Source organism: Aspergillus viridinutans (assembly GCF_018404265.1).
Source record: "Aspergillus viridinutans IFM 47045 DNA, scaffold_1, whole genome shotgun sequence".
Lineage (NCBI taxonomy): Eukaryota > Fungi > Ascomycota > Eurotiomycetes > Eurotiales > Aspergillaceae > Aspergillus > Aspergillus viridinutans.
The window spans coordinates 3,076,508-3,099,629 of record NW_025091217.1 but is presented as its reverse complement, the minus strand read 5'-3'; the positions used below and the strand labels follow the sequence as shown (position 1 = coordinate 3,099,629).

At 52.1% G+C, this 23,122-nt stretch overlaps 10 protein-coding genes across 10 annotated transcripts; 5 read left to right on the top strand and 5 right to left on the bottom strand.

Moving 5' to 3' along the window:
- Positions 1 to 399: 399 nt before the first annotated feature.
- Positions 400 to 2,303, top strand: Aspvir_000965 (pseudouridine synthase PUS2; the record flags this gene model as incomplete). The annotated part of the gene is made up of 4 exons (XM_043266096.1): positions 400 to 485; positions 545 to 748; positions 804 to 2,021; positions 2,078 to 2,303. 4 exons carry the CDS (start codon positions 400 to 402, stop codon positions 2,301 to 2,303), a joined length of 1,734 nt encoding a protein of 577 aa, XP_043122031.1.
- A 712-nt stretch (positions 2,304 to 3,015) lies between these two features.
- bud4 (putative GTP binding protein (Bud4)) lies at positions 3,016 to 7,372 on the bottom strand (the record flags this gene model as incomplete). The annotated part of the gene is made up of 4 exons (XM_043266095.1): positions 3,016 to 3,603; positions 3,668 to 4,371; positions 4,453 to 7,228; positions 7,283 to 7,372. The coding sequence occupies 4 exons, from the start codon at positions 7,370 to 7,372 to the stop codon at positions 3,016 to 3,018; spliced, it is 4,158 nt and encodes a 1,385-aa protein (XP_043122030.1).
- Positions 7,373 to 8,386: 1,014 nt separating this feature from the next.
- mrh4 (ATP-dependent RNA helicase MRH4) lies at positions 8,387 to 10,171 on the top strand (the record flags this gene model as incomplete). Its single annotated transcript, XM_043266094.1, has 1 exon — positions 8,387 to 10,171. The coding sequence occupies one exon, from the start codon at positions 8,387 to 8,389 to the stop codon at positions 10,169 to 10,171; it is 1,785 nt and encodes a 594-aa protein (XP_043122029.1).
- Positions 10,172 to 10,416: 245 nt separating this feature from the next.
- Positions 10,417 to 12,115, bottom strand: Aspvir_000962 (putative carboxylesterase; the record flags this gene model as incomplete). The annotated part of the gene is made up of 2 exons (XM_043266093.1): positions 10,417 to 10,674; positions 10,751 to 12,115. The coding sequence occupies 2 exons, from the start codon at positions 12,113 to 12,115 to the stop codon at positions 10,417 to 10,419; spliced, it is 1,623 nt and encodes a 540-aa protein (XP_043122028.1).
- Positions 12,116 to 12,686: 571 nt separating this feature from the next.
- Positions 12,687 to 14,613, bottom strand: Aspvir_000961 (SET domain-containing protein; the record flags this gene model as incomplete). Its single annotated transcript, XM_043266092.1, has 2 exons — positions 12,687 to 14,441; positions 14,503 to 14,613. The coding sequence occupies 2 exons, from the start codon at positions 14,611 to 14,613 to the stop codon at positions 12,687 to 12,689; spliced, it is 1,866 nt and encodes a 621-aa protein (XP_043122027.1).
- A 491-nt stretch (positions 14,614 to 15,104) lies between these two features.
- Positions 15,105 to 15,697, top strand: Aspvir_000960 (mitochondrial 54S ribosomal protein uL14m; the record flags this gene model as incomplete). The annotated part of the gene is made up of 4 exons (XM_043266091.1): positions 15,105 to 15,119; positions 15,184 to 15,268; positions 15,339 to 15,563; positions 15,627 to 15,697. 4 exons carry the CDS (start codon positions 15,105 to 15,107, stop codon positions 15,695 to 15,697), a joined length of 396 nt encoding a protein of 131 aa, XP_043122026.1.
- A 463-nt stretch (positions 15,698 to 16,160) lies between these two features.
- Aspvir_000959 (DNA-directed RNA polymerase II core subunit RPB9) lies at positions 16,161 to 16,589 on the bottom strand (the record flags this gene model as incomplete). The annotated part of the gene is made up of 2 exons (XM_043266090.1): positions 16,161 to 16,449; positions 16,510 to 16,589. The coding sequence occupies 2 exons, from the start codon at positions 16,587 to 16,589 to the stop codon at positions 16,161 to 16,163; spliced, it is 369 nt and encodes a 122-aa protein (XP_043122025.1).
- Positions 16,590 to 17,065: 476 nt separating this feature from the next.
- pin1 (peptidylprolyl isomerase ESS1) lies at positions 17,066 to 17,791 on the top strand (the record flags this gene model as incomplete). Its single annotated transcript, XM_043266089.1, has 4 exons — positions 17,066 to 17,068; positions 17,128 to 17,531; positions 17,597 to 17,713; positions 17,782 to 17,791. The coding sequence occupies 4 exons, from the start codon at positions 17,066 to 17,068 to the stop codon at positions 17,789 to 17,791; spliced, it is 534 nt and encodes a 177-aa protein (XP_043122024.1).
- Positions 17,792 to 19,110: 1,319 nt separating this feature from the next.
- Positions 19,111 to 21,941, bottom strand: Aspvir_000957 (uncharacterized protein; the record flags this gene model as incomplete). Its single annotated transcript, XM_043266088.1, has 4 exons — positions 19,111 to 19,168; positions 19,223 to 19,392; positions 19,447 to 21,561; positions 21,627 to 21,941. 4 exons carry the CDS (start codon positions 21,939 to 21,941, stop codon positions 19,111 to 19,113), a joined length of 2,658 nt encoding a protein of 885 aa, XP_043122023.1.
- Positions 21,942 to 22,311: 370 nt separating this feature from the next.
- On the top strand, positions 22,312 to 23,084 carry Aspvir_000956 (nuclear cap-binding protein subunit CBC2; the record flags this gene model as incomplete). Its single annotated transcript, XM_043266087.1, has 5 exons — positions 22,312 to 22,377; positions 22,439 to 22,533; positions 22,595 to 22,639; positions 22,698 to 22,889; positions 22,952 to 23,084. The coding sequence occupies 5 exons, from the start codon at positions 22,312 to 22,314 to the stop codon at positions 23,082 to 23,084; spliced, it is 531 nt and encodes a 176-aa protein (XP_043122022.1).
- Positions 23,085 to 23,122: the final 38 nt, after the last annotated feature.

The window sequence follows — 23,122 nt, the reverse complement described above, 5'->3', positions numbered from 1 at the left end:
AAGAGAAGGTTGAGGCGAGTTGGATGTGAAAGGCTGGAACCAAAGAGCATGCCCGAGGCACCCACTGTTACTGCCTGAGGCGTCAAAGAGCTGTATGATTCGGGAATAGTGCAATCGATCTCCCACTAGTCCCAATCTGGTGTAGCGCATCGCCGACGTCAAATCGCAGCCGAAAAGGTCAAAAAACGCTAATTTGAAGCCATCTAGATGCAGCAGAAGTCTCTTCATGCGCGCCTACGTTTCCCTGCGTCAGTGCTTGTCTGAGATTAGTTCATCCCCCAGGAACCTCTCGATAGTCACTCCATCGCTACGGAATACTAAATTAGTCGATTCTGCGACGGCGCAACGGCAATTCGGAACCAAAGTGTCATTACAGCATTGGCAAAGACGAAACTCACCATGGACAATAACGAACGAAGAACTGAGGGACCAGGAGAAGCTGGTGAAAAGCGTAAGAAGAGGAATATGGGAAGGGCAGAATGGAGGTATGTTCGCGCGCAGAGATGATAAACCAGTCCCAGCTGTCATCGACTAACCTGGCAAGTCGGCACATGGTAGACAAGAGAGCGCGCAATGAGGAGCAAAATGAAGCCAAACGGCGCAAGATTGAGAACGGTGAAGAAGTGACAGGGCCTATCTATGCGACGCATTTCTCGCCGGAAGATATCGAAAATGAGCAGCGGCGGCCGAAGAAGAAGGTTGCCGTATTAATTGGATACGCTGGGACGGGCTATCACGGAATGCAATTGTACGACTCCCGGACACCTATGGGGCTTTGGACTACGATATTGACTTGTACCCAGGAGTGACAAGGAAAAGACCATCGAAGGAGATCTGTTTACCGCGTTCGTTGCGGCAGGCGCCATCTCCAAAGCCAACGCTGCCGACCCCAAAAAGTCGTCCTTAGTCCGATGTGCGCGCACAGACAAGGGCGTCCATGCGGCGGGTAACGTGGTTTCGCTGAAACTGATTGTTGAAGATCCAGACATCATTAAGAAGATCAACGAGAAGCTCTGCCCCCAGATCCGAGTCTGGGACATCCAAGTCACGAATAAGGGATTCAGCTGTTACCAGATGTGCGACTCTCGGGTCTACGAGTACCTGATCCCAAGCTATTGTTTCCTGCCGCCACATCCCAGCACTTATCTTGGCCGGAAGATTGCCGAGCTTGCTGAGAAGGAAGGAGACCTTGACGCTTACAAAGCCCGACAAGAGGAGGTAGCTACCTACTGGGAAGATGTCGATAATGAGCGTATCAAGCCTATTCTCGATACTTTTCCCGAAGATCTCCGCAAGATAGTCGAAAAGGCTTTATACTTTGATGAGGAGAAAGCCCCAGAAGACGAAGATGCTGGTCAGAAGGAGGAGTCGCAACACACTTCCTCGGAAGGCAATCCTGCAGATTCCGAACAGACCGCCCAAGACCAAAGCACCGAGGCATCGGCCGAAGAAGAAGCCCGCAGGCGGCGAATCTACGAGGCCGTCAAGAAAGTCAAGACCGCCTACACTGAAGCCAAACGCGCATACCGCATCCCCGCCGCCCGTCTGGACCGCCTGCAAGCCACACTAGATAAGTACGTCGGCACCAACAATTTCTACAACTACACCATCCAGAAGACATACGGCGACCCCTCCGCCAAGCGCTTTATCAAGTCTTTCAATGTAGACCGCACCCCGATCATCATCAACGGCACGGAGTGGCTCAGTCTCAAAGTCCACGGCCAAAGCTTCATGATGCACCAGATCCGCAAGATGGTAGCCATGGCTACAATGCTAGTCCGAGCCGGGTGCGATCCCCAGCGCATCGTGGACTCGTACGGACCCACCAAGATCGCCATCCCCAAAGCGCCGGGACTGGGTCTGTTGCTTGAACGTCCCATCTTCGACGGCTACAACAAGAAGGCAACCACCACGCTGGGCAAGGACCCCATCGATTTCAGCAAGTATCAGAAGGAAATCGACGAGTTCAAGCAGCGCGAGATCTATGACCGGATTTTCCGCGAGGAAGAGCAAGCGAATGCGTAAGTCTTTCCAATAATATTTCCCTTCTCCGAGTCAGACGCTGACAAGTGAACAGGTTCTCGGTGTTCTTCAACCATATCGATCACTTCAGCCAGGAGACATTCCTTTATATCACGTCGGGCGGTATGGCGGCTTCCAACCCGCCCATGCCACCTACCGATGCGACAGAGTCGGAACAGAAGGAGACCAGTAAACACAACCCGAAATCTCAGAGAGAGGCCCTCGCTGCTGTGGAATCCGAGTCAGATGGTGAGGGTGCAAATGGTGAGGAGGGTGGTTGAACCTGCCGTATCAATTCTTCTAGGTAAAAAATGCAGAGGAATTCGTTAGATGAAGACATACTGGACTCCCCAGCATAAAGATAGGATTCAACTGTGTCCGACAGTCTTATAATACAAAAGGACCTGCAAGGTCCATACCATTGAAGTGTCAACTGATTTTTCGTAGCATTACACTTAAGCCAGTGTGGAAGCAGGCTACCTATTGTCAGATTTAGTCTAGTATTTGGCCAACAGACCTTGATGATACGCAGCATATAAACGAACTTGGACCCCAAAATTTTTCCAGTGACAGCGACGTAACCCTAACGGAGAAGAACAGCGGATGCAAGAAGTTAATTCGACTATCAACGCATGAAAGGAAAGACGCTATGTGTCATTAATTTACGGCAGAATGTAACATGGAAGAGCTCGCGACAGAATCCTCAATACGGATTGCTTTGACGTCAACCCCCAGAAGCCGAGAGTAGACGTGACACGACCAGGGGATTCAGAACAAAAGAGAAAGGGCCAAGTTGGACACCGACGCCAACGTTTCGATCCGTACAAGTCAAAAAGGAAAAGAAAGAAACAAAAAGAGAAAGGAGAAGGCATGTGCAGTAATCAAGTTTCTCAAAAATAGACAAAAGGATGAATGGCTTCAGAGAGACAGTCAAGCGGAAACCGTACCAAGAGCCGCAGTGAGAAATGGAAAAAATCTGGTGTCCACATGCATTTAGAACATCAGCGAACGTGCCTTCTGGCGCCGAACGTCCGCACTGCGGATCTCGGGCTGAGACTGCGTGTGTTTATGCCCTGGTCGTGGTGGTGCCGGCGCCGGCGCCGTCATTCCCACAGCGGAAGCAACATCTTTTTTGACTGGCAGAGGAGGTCCATGAGCGGAGAATCGATCCGTTGTCTCTCTTCTGGACTTCATGCTTCGTTCGCGCTTGAGGACCACCTCAGTCCAAGGCTTGATCTGACTACTTCCAGAAGCGCTGCCCTTGCCGACAGTCTCAGCCAGAACCTTCATCCATCCCTCCTTGTCCGCCGCGCTGTCAGCGTAAAAATCGATCACTTCACCGTTTCCAAAGCGGATACGGAACCCTTCTTCCACGAACATGTAGCCTTCTTCCTCCTCGGCGAATGCAGACTTGCGTCGCCCGCCACCTTTTGTGGTGGTCTCTTTCTGGATTAGAGATGACCTGTCGTCGATCAGCTTAGCAGCCTTCGACAGGTTGATCGTGGCACGGGGTTGGCGGGTGGTTTCATGGTAAGCCGTCAACTTGGAACCTTGAAGCTTGAAGAAACGGCGACGCCAGTACTGTCGAAAACACATTGCACATCAGTACGGACTCAATACAAAGCTAGTCGGATGGAACACTTACCGGGCAATCACCTCCTTGCTGAGAAAGGAATCCTTCCCAAGTGCGGGATGAAGCAGCCTCCGCCTCGCGCATCTCGCGGATGCAGGCATTCATACTCTTTGGCATGTCCTCGTCCTTTCCGCCCTTGGGCTTAGGAACGAACAAGAGCTGCAGTTCCAGTTTGCCAATCTTGTATGGAGGACGTCGTTGAGAGGCTGCACTAGACGTGCTCTTTTTGCTCTTTACGCTGCTTGGTTGCTCGTCGACCGCCCACTCGTTGAAGCAAGCCACATCGACGGTGTACGGTCGACCAAAGGCATATTTCTCATGGTCGCTGAGGGCAATGTAGGCCCGTCCAAAGCTGCCGTCACGAGCAATAAGAGTCCTCAGTCTGTCCCAGACGCCAGCATTTACGTCCTTGCTCTTTTGTTGCTGGGAGGCAAGTTGCTGTTTCATCTCCATTTCTTTGCGCTTGCGTGGTGAGGCAAAAACTCTGCTGAAAGTGGACGCCTTCTGTCTCGCAGGCGACGCGGGGGCAGCGGGTTCCTGAACTCTGAATCTAGCGTCGTCGACCTTCATTTGAAGTGTCAGCTGGAATTCGAGGTCATTTTGTACAATGAGCTCGAATTCTTGTCCGATCGGGGCCGTTTTCCCGAGTTCCAGCCAAGCAGTGGTGACGCAATGAAGGCCATTGTCCAGTGTAAGAGCAAAGTACGATCGCTCGCCTAGTCCTGCAGTTAGCATCGGTTTGTCGCACGGAGAAGGAAGGGCGGTGTTGGTCGGAAGACAAGCGAATGGATACTCACCCTTGGGAAGTGGCAGATCGAGGTATTTCATCCCGATGACCTTGACAAACAGGCGGCCGCGTTCCTCACCATCATCCAGAGCACCATCCAAGGTGGGTTCATTCTCCTCAATTGGTGCGATGGATTCCTGGACGTTGCTCGATTGACCTGGAAGGGGTGGCACAGGGCCTGCAACCGGCTTCTTCTTGGGGATACCACCAGACATCCTCATGCTCGGACGGCGAGCTTGTCCATTCCAGGGTACCGTTGTCCATGTCTGTTGGCTCGCTTTTCGAGGTGAGGGCGCTGGAGACCTCACTGTACGCGGGTCGGTCAAGGTTTCGCCAGGCGTGGGCGCTGGTTCTTCATCACTGCGATTGCTGGCAATGACAACCTTGGTGTTATGCCTCATGAGATAACCTCTCTGTTTGGGAAATTGTCTGTCAGCTGGTGCTCTAGGGGCAATAAAAGGGTTCCTTGGGTCCTGAGGATTATGGGAATCCGGGGTAGAGGTAGTGGGCGCGGAAGCAAACAACTGGGCTAGGGACTTCTCAAACGCCACCTTTTGGGATTCAATGACTCGGTCAAATTCCTTGTCCAGACCCATGCCGAGGCTCTCTTCTTGGATGCTGAATGGGATATCCAACTTAACAAAACTGGTTTGCCGCTGCGTGAGGTCCTTGTTGGGCGCGGTAGAGGCCGTCAGGTGAGCGGACTTATCACCAGACTCTGACGCGGAGTCGTCGGGGGATGAGTGGTCAGATTCGTGGGATTCCTGCTTGCTCAGGGTAAGCATCGGCGGGGGCTGCTGACCGCTGACCTTGCGACGGACTGCCGCCATCGAATCTACATCCGCCGGTGTAAGTGAAGGGCGTGTCTTGAGTCCGTTGGGTGCCTTGACAGTAGCAATGGGTTCCGGTACACTTTCATCGGAAGAGGTCTGAGAGTCATCATCCTCTTCGTCAATCGGGTGACGGATCACTGAGTCCGGGGTACATGGATCAGAGACCGGCTCATCTATCTCCGGGGTCATCGGGCGCCGTAAGGATTCCGTGATTGCTGCCATCTTTGGAGAAGGGAGCTCTTGATCGCCAGAGTTATCGGGTCCATCTACTGCCCCCTCGGATCTTTCCGGCGGCACGGGAGTTGCCTGGCTGTCGTTAGATCCCTGGGACTCGCGCTTTTGGTGCTCAGAGTTTTCTTTGGACAGCTGAGAGGACTGGGCGTCGTCAGTAGCAGGTTTGTCTTCCAAATCCTTGAGGGAGAGGTCAAGGGACGGGAGGATTTCATCGTATTTGGGTATGTCGTAGAGATCATCGTCGTGCTCTTCGCGTTTGATCACCACGTCAGAGTCCGAGTCTTCATAATCGTCGTCAACGTCATTATCGTTCTCAAGAGATGGAATTGGAAGGTCTGGGTCATAATTCATGTAATGGTGGGGACTGGATGCGATCTGAGACTCGTCCTCATCATACGGATCGTCCAGGAAGCTATCGCTTCTGCGGAGGTCTTTCAAGATGGAGTCTCTGGAGATTCGAGGCATAGGAATATCGAGTTCGTCGGTATCATGCTCCTCCACGCCCTTAGTCTCATCCTTGCCCTGGTCCTCCGTGGCATGGTCGGGCCCCTCGGATGGCTTGACATGTTCTTGTTCGTCAGTAGCGTGCTCCTGATCCTGCTTGGCCCGTTCGTCCTTGCGGAGCATCATCAAACGCAGTCTGTCCTCCAGTGACATGGATGCACGGCTCAATTCACTGATGTCCGACTTTGTACATGATGCAGGAGCGGGGGGAGAGGGAAGAACTCTTTTACCACCACTTCCCAACTCGAACGCTGCTGCTAATTTTCCAGGAGAGGAAGAGCTAGGAGTGACAGGTTGCCGACCCGCGCCAGGCAGGGGAGGCAAAGGACGACGCTCTCCGTTCGAATCCAACGACTCTACGCGAGAATGCTGGAGAGGCAGTTTTTGCTGTGAGGGAGTCGTGGGGCCGGGACTGTGAGATTCCTCATCCTCAGTAAATGGGTCATCATCCTCCTTCACGAGCTCGTCGTTTGCGGTGGAAGGACTCATATAGCGCCAATCCTCGGGGAGTACAACGGGGGTCTTTTCAAGGTCCTCCAAAGAGGCATCGAAGCTATCGTCGCGGTCAAGCGAGGACTCGCGATCGAAACTGACATCACCCTCATCCACTTCAGAGTCATAGCTTCCGTCGCGAGACTCCGAGGCGATTGACGAAGGGTCTGGAGTAGTCATCTCGTACTCATTCACCTGAGGAGGAGCAGCATCGAAGGTCACGCTTTTAGGGTACCGATTACCAACGCTGTCGAAATCCGACCAGATCTCGCTCTCAGGATCGAAGCCGGTCCCTTTGACACCAAATCGACTCGCACGGGACAAGGAGGATTTGGCTGGAGATACCTGGTCTTTGCTCGGTGATGGAGGTCGGGGTCCTGGTTGGCGGTCATCACGATTTTGGGGCTGCTGGGGGGCCGAGTTGCTTTGAGACTGTTTCTGTGGCGACCTACTCGTCGCCAGTGGTCGTTGTGGAACATATACACTGGCTGGATCGTATTCTTGGTAACGTTCGCGCAGCATGTTGCTGTTCTTCACTCGAGATGCGCGCTTGAGATTTTCCAGGGATGGACGCTTGGATGCCGAATACGGTGAGTCTGGATCATATGGGGCCTGGTTCTCGGAACTTCTTGGGAAAGGCGAGCCCGATTCCCGGCCTTGCCAGAAGAGGCGTGGCGAGGAGGAGGAAACCTCGAAGCTCGAGGCATCACTGTTTCTCATGGTCTACGCAATCACACGTTAGGTTGTCTTGCAAAGACTGCGCATAAGGACACTTACTTTAGTGGTTTGATTCCACACTGGTGAGTTACGTCTTTGAGCCACTGGGCTTACTTCGGACAGAGGGCGCTGCGCTGAGCCACTACCCATCCTGAGAAAAGACAATGATCACCCAAGGATGGCAGATAGCACAAAGAGCACAAAGGGGAATAAAGAAAATTCCAACGCTGTGGTTGATGTATCAGCAGATGTCATGTTTTGACAAAGAGCATAACAAAGGAATGGCCCGTGCAACCCCGGGATATATCCCTTGCAAGAAGAACGCGCCCATACCTTATTCTGATAAACAACAACAAATGGCGATTGGCGCTTCGATAACCAGCAAAAAGGTGATGGACTAACTTTGAGGATATTGTTCGTACAAGTCGTGGCAGATTCGTCGCAGAGAGATATTCATCAAAAGATCGCGAATTTGTTGCTCGTGGTGGAGCGAAAGAATACAGCTTGCTCCGATAACGAGGAGATATAGAAATCCAGATGAGCAGAGATCGTCAACGGATCGGGATGGTGGGACAGACGAATTGATAAGTGACAGGATACCACCACATCCACCGTGCAAAGAGAAAGGAAGCAATAAGAGTAAGAAGACAACCACAACAGCACGAGGGTAGACAAGGCACCAAAAAGAAAAGAAAACAAGCACGAGGAGGATCTGTCGATGACAGAGGAGAAGAGAGGAGAATGAACTATGAAACAGGATAAGTAAGCCGCGGGTGGATCAGGAACAAGCAAGATAACTGTGCAGACAGCAGATGTTGACATTGTGAGCGGCGGGTGTCTCCATGGCAACTGTTGCGGCCTGGCCGCCTGAGAGCCTTAGGGCCTTGTTTCCAAGGTTCGGCCTCCAATCCTACCATCCCTATTTAGGGTTAGCGTGGTTTCGGGGCCTGCCAAACCGCAAATTTCCAGGGAAGTTTCAATCCACTCGTTAGATATCAATATTTCAGCAACTTTTTGCAGGAGCACTTGACTCGGCCTTGTCGACTCACCGTCACAATGAATCGACTAGGCAGACTACCTCTGCCTCTGCCTCCTTCAGTATGTCTATTTTGTCAGTCTCGCGCAACGGCGCCGCTTCCGTTGTCGTTGCAGTCTACCCGTTCAATGGCCACTGCTCGACTCCGCCGCAGAGTCGCTCGGATGACTCTATCGCCAGATGTCGCGAAACCATCTGTGAAGAAAACTCGGGGTGACAAGGACCGGTTTGGGCCTTTTGCGGGGATGAATCAGACGGAAGCACGAATTCGCGACACACCGAGAGCAAGGTCTCGAGCAGCTCAGAAGCGCTCTGGAGAGCCCGAGGAGGATTCCCAGAAGGAAAGTCCGTTGTATAAGGCGTTGAAGATGCAGACAGCATTGGCGCCTATCCCGTACGGTCGTCGCGCGGCCATCAAGGCCAAGATTGCCGATATAACGAGCTTTGATCAGTTTCCGCTCCTGCCTGTCGTACGCAATTCGATTTCTTCCCAGGCTTTGCCCGGTTTGATCGACGTGACACCGACACCAATCCAACGTCTTGCCATCCCGAGACTTTTAGAGGAGACAAAGACGGAGAAGAAACCGACGAAAGCGGACGATGACGAGCCTCAGTACGACCAATACCTTCTAGCAGCAGAGACGGGGTCGGGCAAGACACTGGCGTATCTGCTTCCGGTTGTGGACGCAGTCAAGCGTGAAGAAGCCCGGGACAAGGAACTAGAGAAGAAGGAGCAGGAAGAGCAAGCTAGAGAGAGAGAAGAGAAGCTGAAAAATAGAGCTTTCGATATCGACCCAGAGCTTCCGCCACTTTCAAATGCGGGCCGGCCAAGGGCGATTATTCTAGTGCCCACATCGGAGTTGGTGGCTCAGGTAGGCGTAAAGGTGAAAGCACTGTCTCACACGGTCAAATACCGATCCGGAATGATATCCTCCAATCTCACTCCACGCCGCATCAAGAACACACTATTCCACCCTGACGGGATCGACATTCTCGTTGCCACCCCTCACCTACTCGCGTCCATTGCCAAAACAGAACCCTACGTGCTCAGCCGGGTCAGCCACCTGGTTTTGGACGAGGCAGACTCGCTCTTGGATCGGTCCTTTGCCCCAACAACCACAGAAATCATTAGCAAGGTCTCCCCTTCACTTCGCAAGCTGATTCTGTGCTCCGCCACTATCCCTCGGAGTCTTGATAACCTGCTACGAAAGCGTTATCCGGATATTAAGCGTCTGACGACACCTAATCTCCACGCAATTCCTCGTCGCGTGCAGCTGGGTGTGGTGGATATCGAAAAGGATCCATACCGCGGAAACCGCAGTCTGGCATGTGCCGACGTCATCTGGTCAATAGGCAAGGCAGGCGACTCCGAATCGGACGGCCCTTACGCCCCGTACGTTGCGCCGAAGACCAAGAAAATCCTTGTCTTTGTGAACGAGCGCGAAGAGGCAGACGAGGTGGCTCAATTCCTTCGCTCCAAGGGCATCGACGCGCAGTCCCTCTCGCGGGACTCTAGTGCTCGAAAGCAAGAGGAAATTCTCGCCGAATTCACCGAAGCACCACCCCCTCCAACCCCCGATGAAATCCTTCTGGCTCAGAAGCAGCGTCGTCAGGAAGACGCGATCCCATTCGAGATGCCCGAGAAGAAGAACCAGGATTCGTCCCGTCGCCTCGCCAACACCAAGGTGCTTGTCACGACCGACTTGACCTCCCGCGGTATTGACACCCTTGCAGTCAAGACCGTCATTCTCTACCACGTCCCACACACGACCGTTGACTTTATCCATCGGCTCGGCCGTCTCGGCCGTATGGGCAAGCGCGGCCGCGGTGTTGTGTTGGTCGGCAAGAAGGACAGAAAGGACGTAGTCAAAGAAGTCCGCGAGGGTATGTTCCGTGGTCAAGCACTGATCTGACGGACTCATCTCGACAGGACAAAAGTTGTAACATTGTGTATGATTTATTGGAACAGGGCAAGGCGTTCGGGCATGGGTCCCGGGGAAGGGAACGAATACCAGGATAGACCATCGGATCTGGACATATGTATAATACTGTATATTTACAACATCACATCATCCAACTCATCAATGGCATTCTTCATGATTCATCCGCACAGCCACTAGGCTTTAGACCAAGTTATCGACAGTGTATACTTTTACCGTCAAACAGGAACCTGCTCCCCAACCGACTCCCAGAAATCGCACCTCTCCTTCAAAAAGGACACCTCCGTAGTCGCAAACCCATCCGGAGCAATCACCCACTCCTCCCCCGTCTCCTTGAGAACCGACACGCCCGCCTCCGACACAGTCGTCAACTTATGCGCATTCGGATCGCCCGTCTGGAAGAAACTCCCAAAAGCGCCCGCGAAGCCCTCATAGATCAACGGATCAGTCTGCTGGATCGAATTGACCTGGTTCCACTATTCTCAGTTAGTATACACGCATGCCTCGGGACGTGGTAATCGATAATGGGTGAGGATAAGAGGGGAAACGAACATAGATGGTATCGCTGGCGTGCTTGGCCGGCGAGATCGTATATTCACCTAGATAGCCTCTCCGCTTCGCGGTCGAGGCAAGCCAGTACGCCGGACAGGCGAGGACAAGGTCGCGGTAGACCAGGCCCGCGCGGACGAGCGTCGTGTTGTACAGGTCGATTGTCTCGGTTTCGCCGGTGGGCGGGTAGTACTTTGATTCGAGGAGGGCGATGTGCGCGGGGGCGAGGCCCGGCAGGAACCCCGTCAGCCAGGTGTGGAAGCTTGCGGCGGAGGAGTTGAACCCGGCGGTTGTGGCTGTCTTGCCCAGGCCGGAGGGGATGAAGTTCTCGCCCTCGTGGGAGTTGTACATGCCGAAGACGAAGGGCGTTTTGAGTTTGCGGCGGGCGACGGCGGCGGTGAGGGCTTCCTGGAGGAACTCGCCGTCGATGACGGGGGCCCAGGTGAAGGAGCTTGTGTTGTAGGTGTGGCTGGCGCTGATGATCAGGTTTGCGTCACGGATGGTCTGGATGCCGACGGATTTCAGGCAGGCGAGGGAGTCCGTGGCGTTGGTGCAGCCGGTGAGGGTGACGAGCTGGTCGTAGATGGCTTCTGCTTCGGGGGAGTCGTAGGCGTAGGTCTTTGGCCAGAAGGGCGAGCTGGCGAGCGCTTTGTCGAAGAGCTTGGGTTGACTGCCCCGTCCGTTGGCGAGGACCTGAGCCACCACCGAGCCTGCGCCGGCGGATTGGCCCCAGATCGTGACGTTGTGAGGGTCGCCGCCGAAGTGGTGGATGTATTCCTGTACCCACTTGAGGACATACTGCTGGTCCAAGAGGCCCGGGTTGAGATCAGACGTTGGAGAGCGCTTGATCGCCTTGCCTGGAAGGAAGCCAAACGCATTGACCCGGTAGTTGGGGTAGATGACCACATAGTCATTGAGGTCCGTGACGTTCAGGATTGGATATGAGGACGGAGGTAGTGTAAACGAAGCGCTGCCTTGAATGAAGCCACCGCCGTAGAAGACAACCAAGACCGGCCTAGAAGCAGACGAGGGAGCGACTGTAGCATCCCACGGCCGTGAGAAGAGGCCAAGGTAGAGGCAGTCTTCGGAGCCATTGACCGTGCGTTGCGGGCACATGTCAAAGTCCTCATCAGTGTCATAAACGCCATTCGTGATCTTCACAGGCGCCTGAGGGGCTCTAAACCGGTTCTCCCCTGTTGGAGGCGCTGCAAAGGGGATCTTCCGGAAGTATGAGAGATTATAGGTAGAGTCATATTTGCCCTGGAACTGCCCATAGTCCAGCTCGACGAGGGGATCTTCGTAGGCGCTGGAAAGCGAGAACGTCAGCAAGAAGCAAAGAGCAAAGATATACTTCGTTGTGATCGCCATGACTATAGACGACGATCTTACCAAGGAATGGCCTAGCATACGACCCGTAGGATCCAGAGCATCTCTGCTCATTTATATGGCATCTTGGCGCAGCAGCAGTACTGGCAGGCTCTCGGTATGAGACACACCGAGATCAGATCTGAAGACCTGGGGAACAAACGATGGATGATGCCAGGTTAGATGCCAAGGTCGGGGGAAAGGAGACAGACCTCTTCGCGATTGGTGCAGTTATATTTCCCATGTTCGCGCAGTACCGCAAAATGCGGGGAAAGACACAAAAGAAATACGATCTGTCCGTGGCTGTAGGTTTGAGGTTGTGAGGTTGTGAGGTTGTGAGATTGTGTCATTGTCCAGAAGTCTGGATATGTTAGATAACTGCATCTTGTACAGAATGGCGGTATGCAAAAAATGAGGTCAAATCATGAAACCATGTCTACAGATGCAATATGCCGTGTCTTGGAGCGCCATCCCCCAGTAAATCCCTGATCCAACATCGCAATGAAATGTTACCAGCACCAAAACACCATTCCCAATTAGTACAGAATGCCAAAAACCCCGAAAGTCGCCATCATCACATGGTAATTCGAAGTGAATGAGTGCGTCGCCGGCTCGCACGAGTAGTGCGTCTGTCGTCACAGCCTTCGCTTCCTTCGGTTTCTGTGCGTGGCTCAGACAATTCCGGCGTGGGCGTCACGCCGAAACTGACGCCGCGATCTTTACGCGAGATGAGTGCCTCTTCCTCGGGGCATAGGAAGCGGTGCACCGTCCGATGGTCCATCACTCGTTCTTCATCGTCCGACGGGCCCTCCTTATCAGTCTTGGGCCAGCGGTATCCATACAACATAGAGTGACGCTCGCAGCGAGGGCACTCCCGTCGAGTCAGATAGGAGTTATGTTGCACAAACCAGGCATTACAAGTGTGGCAGTCAACCCAGCGGTCGTATGTCTGCGCCAAAAGTTTCGACGTCTTGGTATAATCCCCTGGGACACGGACGAGTTGTGATTCAGCCTCCACCGACTGAACAACAGTGGCTTTTCCACGAGAGTTTCTGGGCTTCTTTCTGTTAGAAACAATAGATTCTTGTCCCAATGTGCTCGTTGGGTCTGATAGCTCTGGTTTTGTGTCTCCCTCAATGCTGACTGAGCGTTGAGATGTGATCGACAGCTCAATGTTCGTCTCGGCTATGGCGGAAACTTTGTCCGCAGATTTCTCTATCGTTTCTTCCACTTTGATTTTGACTGAAGCATCGCACACTGAGGTGGCAATTGTTGATGTTGATGAGCGTTCTGACTCGTTCGCGGCAGTTGACGGAGAATCGGCAGGCGGGGAAGGCAGAGCAGCGTCCACAGTTCTGTCATTTTCCGACTCGAGAGCGCTGTTACCCGAGATCCCAATATCAGGACCGTTGGACACGGGGGAAGGGCCAGCAGGTTGCTCAATCGAGGTAGCAACTTCGAGGAATGACACTTCAGATCTCAATTTGGAACTCTGGCGAACAAATTTGCCCCGTTTGCAAGGAGTGGACGGGGCAGAAGTTTCGGTGTCTGAGTCAGGCGCAAATTTGCGCTTCTTAGGTGAGACATGACTGTCCATTGACAGATTATCATCGTTCAGCGCAGGCGTGGACGCCTTACTCTGAGGCTCAGATGGCACATGCGGCGCCCAGCCATTGCGGACCAGTCGTTCGCAGGTAAGACACAAACACTCGCAGTTGTCAATCCCAAAATAGTCGTCTCCGTAGGACACTGTAATCTCCTCGCCAATGTAAATGTCCCGAGTAGCCACAACCTGCATGCCTTCTGAACCACGCGTCACCAATTTTCCATTTGCATTACAGTCGTGATTGGCGAATCTAGCAGGCCCAAGGAAAAAAGACGGGGTCTTTTTCCTACTGGACATCACAATGCTGAAATCCTTCCGCTTCAGGTCAAGATCCCGCTCTTCTTCACGAGTCATAGGCACAAGAGTTCCGCTTAGATATTTGATCTCCTGTCCTTGCTTGATAAATTTGCGAGCGCAGATTGCAGCCTCATGTTCCGTAATTGTGTAACGATTGGTCGTGGTAATCTCAAACGGGGAGTCAGGTAGGTACATCTGAATGTATTTGCGCAGGTGACGGCGAAACCAATCCTTCTCGCGATCGTTGGGCAACCGAGCCATGTACTTCTTCAGCCCTGACATCGCCAGCAATTCTCGTTCTGCTTTCGCGGGATCCTTTGCGACAATGACATCGTGCAGGAGGATGCGAGCGACATCATCGTCAACGATGCCCCGCATGGGGTTGTATTTGGTTCTATTCTTGCGAGTATTGGTCCAGAAGTAAGCCTGTAGAAATCAGGAATCAGTAACGAGTCTGAAACATGCATGACAGAGAGGGACCACGTACTCGGTCCACCAGCGCATCCGTCGCGACGTCGTCGTAGCTGGCCAGTTTCGCAAGCGTCAGACGGTCGCGACGGTCGACAGACGGGCTATCTCTTTCCTTTGCGGACGGCATGGCGAAGGCAGTATCAGCAATCTTCCATACAAGGAAGGCCGGCCGCTATGAAGTGTATGCGGTGTGAATTGGCGGCTCGATGTCTTGTCAGAGGAGGCCCAAGCGGAAGCGCGGATCTTGATACCAGGGGGTGATCCGCCAAAGGAGCGTAGATTTAGCGATTCATAAAAACGCAAGGAGAAAAGAGCCCAAATACAAAGGTGTGGACATAGTGGAAAGGCGAGTGGATGCCTCAGAGGGATTAGCGCACATGGAATGAGAGGGGGAAAGGCCTTCACTTCAATCATGCACCATTCACTAGGACAACCCTACTTGGTGGCTGCGTTGCCCATGCGATCAATCATGCGGCAGTATGTGCTGCATCGCTTTTTCCGGGGTCGGCGGTCGGCGAAACCTGCCGGCCCGGTGCTGGAAATCTTTCGGCCAGCCCATGCAAGACGGCCCTGACATCGTCAGATACGATACCCCTCCTTAGCGTTTATACAATCAAAATGATTCAATTAAAGGTAAGCGGTATTTCCTTTTGAAGGTTCCATCGTCTTCCGGAAATCTTACTGACGTGGTCGGCAGACGTTACTCAACTGCATCGACAACTCCGGCGCCGCGGTCGTCGAATGTGTGAATGTCTTGAAGAAGAAGCGGCCGGCCACAGTCGGTGGGTTATACATCTACAATATCTACAATCAACGAGCTCTGACTTTCGATGTGAATTCAACCGGAAATAGGTGACCGGATAGTGGTTGTGGTTCAGAAACAGCGAAACTTCGGCCCCGAGAGCACGAACAACAGCGGCATCGCGAACAAGGTACGTCGCGGCGATATCCGGCACGCTGTCGTCGTTCGCGCAAGGAAGGAGATGCAGAGACCAGACGGAACTATTGTCAAATTCGATGACAACGCATGCGTGCTGGTCAACAAGTCGGGTGACCCGATTGGAACCAGAATGAACGGTTAGTCTCTCCAAGGTGGTCTATATCTAAGTTTTGACTCAGCTACTGACTTTACGTTTGCAGGAGTTGTTGCTACAGAATTACGAGGAAAGCAGTGGTCAAAAATTCTGTCCTTGGCGCCTATGCATGTGTAATATACCAATTTGGAAGCGAATCGTTTATCTTCTCAAACAAATACTCTGTACCAATAGAAATCCTTGAAGCATCCGGTTCTTCTTATCGCCAGAAATGCCATTACTCCATAACAATGCCGTAAAATCACAAACAGAAGGGTATCCAAACTTCGGACGCTGCACCAACAAGACCAATCATACAAAGACATTACCACAAGCGCAGCAGACATAGTAGAGTTTCTTCAATGAAATGACAGAGCGTCAGCAAAATGTGGCAATCAAAAGGCACGGGCAATGTCTCACCATTCCAGTTTCTGCTGATCGCTGTTGAGATTGGAAGAAGACTGCTTCCGCTTCACCGCAGCTCGGACAGGGCTTGTTCGATCGGGGAAGCTAAGCAAGAGAGAGAGATCATGTCAGCCACGGAAATTTCAAGCAATAGACCTTGGAATGTTTCCATGACAGGAGGGATGGGCCAGTATGTTTAAATGCTCATGGAATCCTCAGAATCCCAATCGGACAGTGTATCTTCAGGCAACTGCCCGCAGGTAAAGCAGGTAATCTCTTCCCCGCAATGGGCACAGAAACCAGGGAGACAAACCGTTGGATCAGATCCCACATCCTGGGTCACACCAGCAGTGTCTCCAACTTGGCTGTTCAACTTGTTCTGATAAACGCAGTATGAGGACGCGGGCTCGCCGACGTGGCACGTTCGACACGTGAACATAAGACGGTTGTTGACGCGGTCTTCTTTGGGATAGAGTAGGTTGGAGCTGTTTCAGTGTGTTAGCAGACTGTAGAACGGAGTCTATGGGAAATAGGAAATTCTTTACCATTCGCGACAGAAACGAAAATGAATCTGATCAGTTTGCTTGTTATCGCCACTGGCGGACGGAGATGGGCTTGCAGACATTTTGTCGGTTGTAGGATGGAGCGTCGCGCGCGAAAAATTTTGCAGTAGCAGATAGAACAGACTTTCGAGAGAAAATAAGACGTTGAGTTTGGAAGATTTGTTGGAGTACGCTCAAGAAATGGCAAAGCGAGAGATCAAGGCAAAAGATGATAGAGACCCGGTCAAAGACTGCGCTTGAATAATCAAATTAATGGAAGTTGGAAGAAGCGCTGGATTGGCGCCTGAGGAAGACCCAAAAGGAGACTAGACCCAGAAGGATGGGACGCAAGCGCGGCTTCGAACCTTAAGTGGGATGTTTGCACTGTTTGCCGCCATCCCTCTTTCTTCCCCCGCAGTTTGTACAGGCAGCTCAATGTTGCTCAGTGAGAGAAACCGTTGACAGCTTCGACTTATCAACCCAGGCATAAACTGAATATCTAGGCCATTTTGCCTCATATAGCTCTTGCATAGTGCTTTGAATATACATCAGACTCACCATGGTATGCCATGTTCCTCCTTTCCTTAGCTGGTGCATTGACTGACCGGACAACTCCCACAGGTAGAAACCGGTCTTCCTGCAGGATGGGAGGTTCGCCATTCCAACTCCAAGAATCTTCCTTACTACTTCAATCCCTCGACCAAGGAGTCCCGATGGGAACCCCCCGCCGGCACAGACACCGAGTTGCTGAAGGTCTACATGGCAAACTACCACAGCGCCCCCGCCGGACGGCCTGATAGCACAGGCCAGGGTGAGGGCAAGATCCGTTGCAGTCACCTCTTGATCAAGCATAGAGACAGTAGGCGACCAAGCAGCTGGAGGGAGGCGGAGATCACCCGATCGAAGGAGGAAGCGATCGAGATCCTTCGGGGCCATGAACAGCGCATCCGCTCGGGTGAAGTGAGCTTGGGTGATATCGCAGTCTCGGAGTCGGATTGTAGCAGTGCCAGGAAGAAGGGCGACCTGTACGTTACATTCATAGTCATCGTAGCTCCCTCCTTGGTTATATTCAATGCTAATTCTTCACCAGTGGGTTCTTCGGCCGTGGCGAGATGCAAAAGGAATTCGAGGATGCAGCCTTTGCGCTGCAGCCAGGCCAGGTCAGCGGCATTGTTGAGACGGCCTCTGGTGTCCACCTCATTGAACGGTAAGTCGTCTCTCTGTCTGCTGTGCAGCAATTGAAGAGACGTAAAGCTGATGAGAATTCGGATACAGCGTCCAGTGATATGTTTGTTTGCAAATTATAATGTCTCTAGAGGTTACCAAAAAACCATGCATTTCTGTTTAGGCTCAATTTACCTCCATGCACAGATTACATACCTTACTGACTGCAGTACCTCTAATAAAGCTGGAGGTCCGTTGGCCACCTAGTTGATATGCATCTCCCTCTAAACTCTATCAGCCAGTTCTCTGACTATGGAGTTGTTGACGAGGTCTGCAGAGCAAGAACCTACGTTTCAATTACCCGATACTCGTGCTGATATAGTAGTATGAAGCTTGCTGTGACTTGCGTAGGCTTCAATAAGGAAATCCCGGGGCTGCCTCAATTAATCGTGTAACCACCCAGACTCTTACGTTGTGACTGGTTTACTCCATAGATCAATCCAAGCCATCAGTCAATATGTTTCGGTACTTTTTTCAGTGCGCTTGAGCAAAGACAATTCCTCCAACAAAAGCTATAGATCTTCATCACGTGCTCAGATAGCCCTATCCCATCGTCATGTCAATGGGTGAGTCGCCGAAGATAAAACAATGAGCAATGTATTGTCTCACATTGTGAATGAGAGTATAAAAATTATGGTTCTAATTCTATACTTTTTGCTCTTTGATGTCTTTTTTCCTTTCCTTTCTGCCTTCTTTTTGGGCGGGCCCTCTCCCTTGTGTTTGGGAACATGGCGTGATTCTATTCAATATATATATTGGCACTACAGGGTGTTTCAAACCACACCAAATTCAACTACCACAATTATCTCAAGTATCAGTTCAAGCTGAACGCAAAAACAAACAGACAACTAAGATGTGCATAGTGAACACCCGCAAATACGCCCTCTGCGGATGCATCTGGGATGACTCCTTAAGTCGCTGCAAGTACTGGGAGTGGTGCCGCAGACGAAGACTGATTCAGAGCGAATACGAGATGATGTGTGGGGAATGTTCGGAGAAGGTTACACCGGGTGCGCAGCAGCAGAGTCAAGTCGGGGATGCGCTTCAAGCAGCCCAGGATGGAGCGCCGAAGGAGTCGATGATCCGGCAGACTGAGTGTGATCTGACAAGGAGCTGCGACCCGGTTGTGTTGGGGAAGAGGATGGTCAAGAGGAGGGCATAGAAGGGCAGTGTCACTACGTTCCAGCTTATGTGTTTTCAGGGGAGTTGTGAGGAAATGATATACTCGAAGTGCCGAGCATGAGTGTTTTGAGTAGTTCTAATGTTAGTATTGGATTACTTGCAGGCGTTGTTTCGCCAATTTAACGTTACGCTTCTTCATTGCTGATCATAGATCACACGATGATATCCCCTCCGATCCGGACAGTTCATAATCAAAATTTAGATGCTCGAGTTCAGTCGGTTCAATCGAGACGTGATGGCTTCAATGACAGCAGACCTGAAGACGATGACTTAGCCTATACAGCACTTATCACTAGAAGAAAGGACTTACTCTCGCTCGACCATCCTCATGGCGTCGGAAATCTTCGCCCTTTGTAGCCTCTGTGGGACTCTTGGCCCAGCGGCAGTTGGGGACGCTGGGCTCCCAGGTTCCGGTGCGACAGGTGCCTTGGCCGCAATGGACTTGGCCTCGGCCAGCAGATCCCCTGCTATCTCCTTGACCTGCAGCAAATGTCAGCATTACTGTGTGTGGTTCATGTAAGCGATGAGACTCACGGTTTCCAATCGCTGTGACAAACTCCGATCCTTCTCTTCTTCTTTCTTCTGTCTCTCCAACGAAGTAGATAGTGCCTCCACTTCCAAAAGCCATGCCTTCTCTTTCTCGCTCAGTGGACGACCGCCCGACTTCAGAACCTTGTTTCGGAGCGACTCGTATCTCTCAACCAATTGCGCCTGTCTCTCCTTCGCAGCCTTCAGCCTCTTATCCAGCGCCTCATCACTCCTCGAGCCCTCTCGCCGCTGACCATCCTCACCAATATCGCTTGAGACCCCCTTGATGCGCTCAGCTACGTCCGAGAGCTGCTTCAGTTGCTCCTGCATCTCCCCTTGAAGCCGCTCACAGCGACGGAAAAGATCCGATGCTGCCCTTTCAAGAGCATTCGTGTGAGCAGACAGAATGCGGTGTGCAGCAGCAACCAGGTCCAGCGTTGCTGGCGACAAACGCACCTGCTCTTTGAGCGACTGGCGTTGTCGATGAGGGACATGCTTCTCAACGAAAAACTCCAGAGGCGAGTCCGAATAGAGAATAGAAGGGACTTGGTAAGGAGGTCTTTTAGGTGGTAGAATGGGAGAAGTTGGCGCCTGCGCCCCTGAACCAATTGGTCCCATATCTGCAATTGGTGGAAAGCTGACCTCAGGCGCATCCATGATGGCAGCATACGGGCGAGACGCGTGGTGGCTCAACAGCAAATAACCAAGATCGTAGTCATAGAAGACCAGAGAAGAGGCCAGATGGTCTGATTCGCCTTTAACAGCACTGCCACCATCATCTACTTGGATGATTCGCTCCCTGAGAGATACTGTGCCTTCGCATAGCACTTGCAAACGAAAAGCTGAGCCCGCCGTATCCTCTGACCGGAGCTCGGCCTCAAGCCTCTGCACCCACGAACTTAGTGAAATAGATGTGACATTGGTTGCGGTCGTGACGAAGAAGCTGTATCGAGAGATAACATCGTTGGTGAAGGTCGGCCAATTATTCAGATGCTGGTCTCGTCTGATAGTATCCAACGACTCAACCAAGACCAAATCAGACGGCTCAGACAGGGGGGTGCTGAATGCATTCTTCTTAAGCTTGGGGAGCCACTGCCCCTCGACGCCGTCAAGTTCAAGGCAGATATGGACCCTGCCAGTGCGGGTCGAGAGGCAGATAACAGTGGCCGACAATTGATCGTTGTCTTCCACTGAGAGCTCATCATCCTCACCCATCATGAGAGCATCCACGTCGACTTTTGACGCAATGACAAGGACGTCACAAAGGTCCAAATCGTCGAGCTCGGCCCCAGTTTCGACACGAAACGGACCCTGCAACCTGGGGATCGCGCTGGGATTGGCGGGACGCGTCAGAATTTCCGACCCGGGCTCCAGATCCGAGCCAGCAATGGTCTGCAACGGATCCTGGTTATCAATCTCCGTAAGCCAGTCGTACTGCTGTCGACAGGCTGTCAGCTCATCCTCATATTCCGACGAATCTTCCTCCATCGCCGACAACTTTGGAACAATGGCCGAAGTAAGGGAGGGAATAGTAGTCGCAGGAGCTCGCCATTTGGAGGGCAACAACGGGCAAAGGGCGTAAAGATCACCAGGTCGCATTGCGACCCACAGTGTCATTGGCGCCCATGCGCTCTCCTTCTCGCTTCCGCTACCGCCAAAGCAAGCCGAGGCGACTTCCATATCAACGAAATCGGCGGAGAATCCTTTGTTCTTCCCAAACCCAGAAGGTGAAAAATCCTGGTCGCAAGATGTTCCGTCCACCAATTTTCTCAGGTCAACCGCCAGCGTAGGTCGGTCGAAAGACCAGTGGTTGTTCCGGTCCAGCTCCCATACGCGGACTGCGGCATCTGCGGTGACGGTGATAAGACAGCCTCCAAGATTGCTGTGCACCCCCAAAGGATGCCATAGCGCCGAAACAACGGGCGACTCGGGGATAACGTGCGTAGTGGGACCAAGCTGGTAATACTTGAGACGGATAGGTGAGCGATCCGTACCAGACAGGTGCGATGAATCTGGTAGCACCGCGATATACACTGTATGATCCGTTACGATGGCCAGAAAAGCGCCATTTGGAGAAGGAACCATCTGCCGAATCCGTTCGTAGACTGGTACGATCAGAACCTAATCGTTCATTAGCCACGACAATGAGCTAGACATGCAAAAGCTTGTGCGAGAATCGGCCATACTCTGTAATAGTCCGTCTCATCGCTATCTGACGGTCCCTCAGAGCTCCTTGTCTGACCAGAAGCGTCCTTCTTTGATCTGGACTGCTGCTGCTGCCATACATCCTTCAATCGAGTAAGGCTCGACCAGCGGATCTGATTGTTCACCACGGTGAAGACCTCATTTCCTCGCTTTGCCAAGGTTCTTGTCGGGCCGCTATACTCCGCTTCATTCTCCGGAAGATAACCTGGTTTTTTGGTCGATGTGCTTGCAAAGAGTGTTGCGCCGGGTGCAGGGCGCGATAGCCATGGAGGTGTGTAGCTGATGAGTTTCGGCATCGTCAGCGGTTATGGCGAACAAGTTGAAACTAAAACCAGAAATGAATTGGGGATGACTGTGGTTTATTCCATATCCTCAGTAAGCTGGTAGGAGGACAGATTGATTCAAATTGAAGCTTGGTTGGAATGACGGCAATGATAGCAACAAACAGCGGGCCGGGGATTTTTTGGTTGGAGGAAAAGCGCGCCAAGACAAGGTGAAAGCTCCGCCCTTGAGAGCTCTTGATGTCCAGCTATCCTACGTCTTCAAACTGCATTCCCGTCATCTCCATCATTGCTCTGTCTCGCGCATATCCCGCTGCGTTATCTCATATTGCTTGAAATAATTGCCTTGTTCTTGTCCGGAATATACGGCCGCGTCTACAATATAATGAGTACTTTGGTCCACAACACAATCGATAGGCTGGATCGGCCTAGCGCCTATTACCTGGCAAAGGTGCGCTTGCAAACCGCTTTTGGCTTTGATCATTTCCTAATAAGGTCTTTTTGAATGGCAGAACAAGAAACGCAAGTACAGCCAGGATGACTCTGAGAGGACGGAGGACCCAGTCGACAAGTTGAAGGATGCCACAACACTCTACGTCGGAAACCTGTATGTCGACCGAAACACTGCATTGATGACCATAATTATGGCGCATACTGACTTTCTAAAGTTCTTTCTACACAACAGAGGAGCAAATTCATGAGCTTTTCTCAAAGTCAGCGGACCCGCAGGCCCATCATAGCATGATGTCCAGAACTAACAAGCGCATATAGGTGCGGTGAAATCAAGCGCCTTGTAATGGGGCTGGATCGATACAACAAAACTCCCTGTGGCTTCTGCTTCGTGGAATACTATACCCATCAGGACGCCTTGGACTGCTTAAAGTATGTCGGAGGCACCAAGCTTGATGAGAGAATTATTCGTACGGATCTTGACCCTGGCTTCGAGGAAGGACGTCAGTATGGGTACGTGATGCTACATCTTTATCAGAAGAGAGAAGAACAGGAGGGTCTAACTTTCAGCGAAGACGAGGAAAGTCTGGTGGGCAGGTGCGCGACGAATACCGTGAAGAGTACGATCCGGGCCGCGGTGGTTATGGTCGGGCATACGCAGATGACCAGCGCAGGCGGGAAGAAGAAGAGTACGGCAAAGGTAAGTAGTTTGGAGGTAAATTTGCGTGGTCTATTGGCGCAGACAA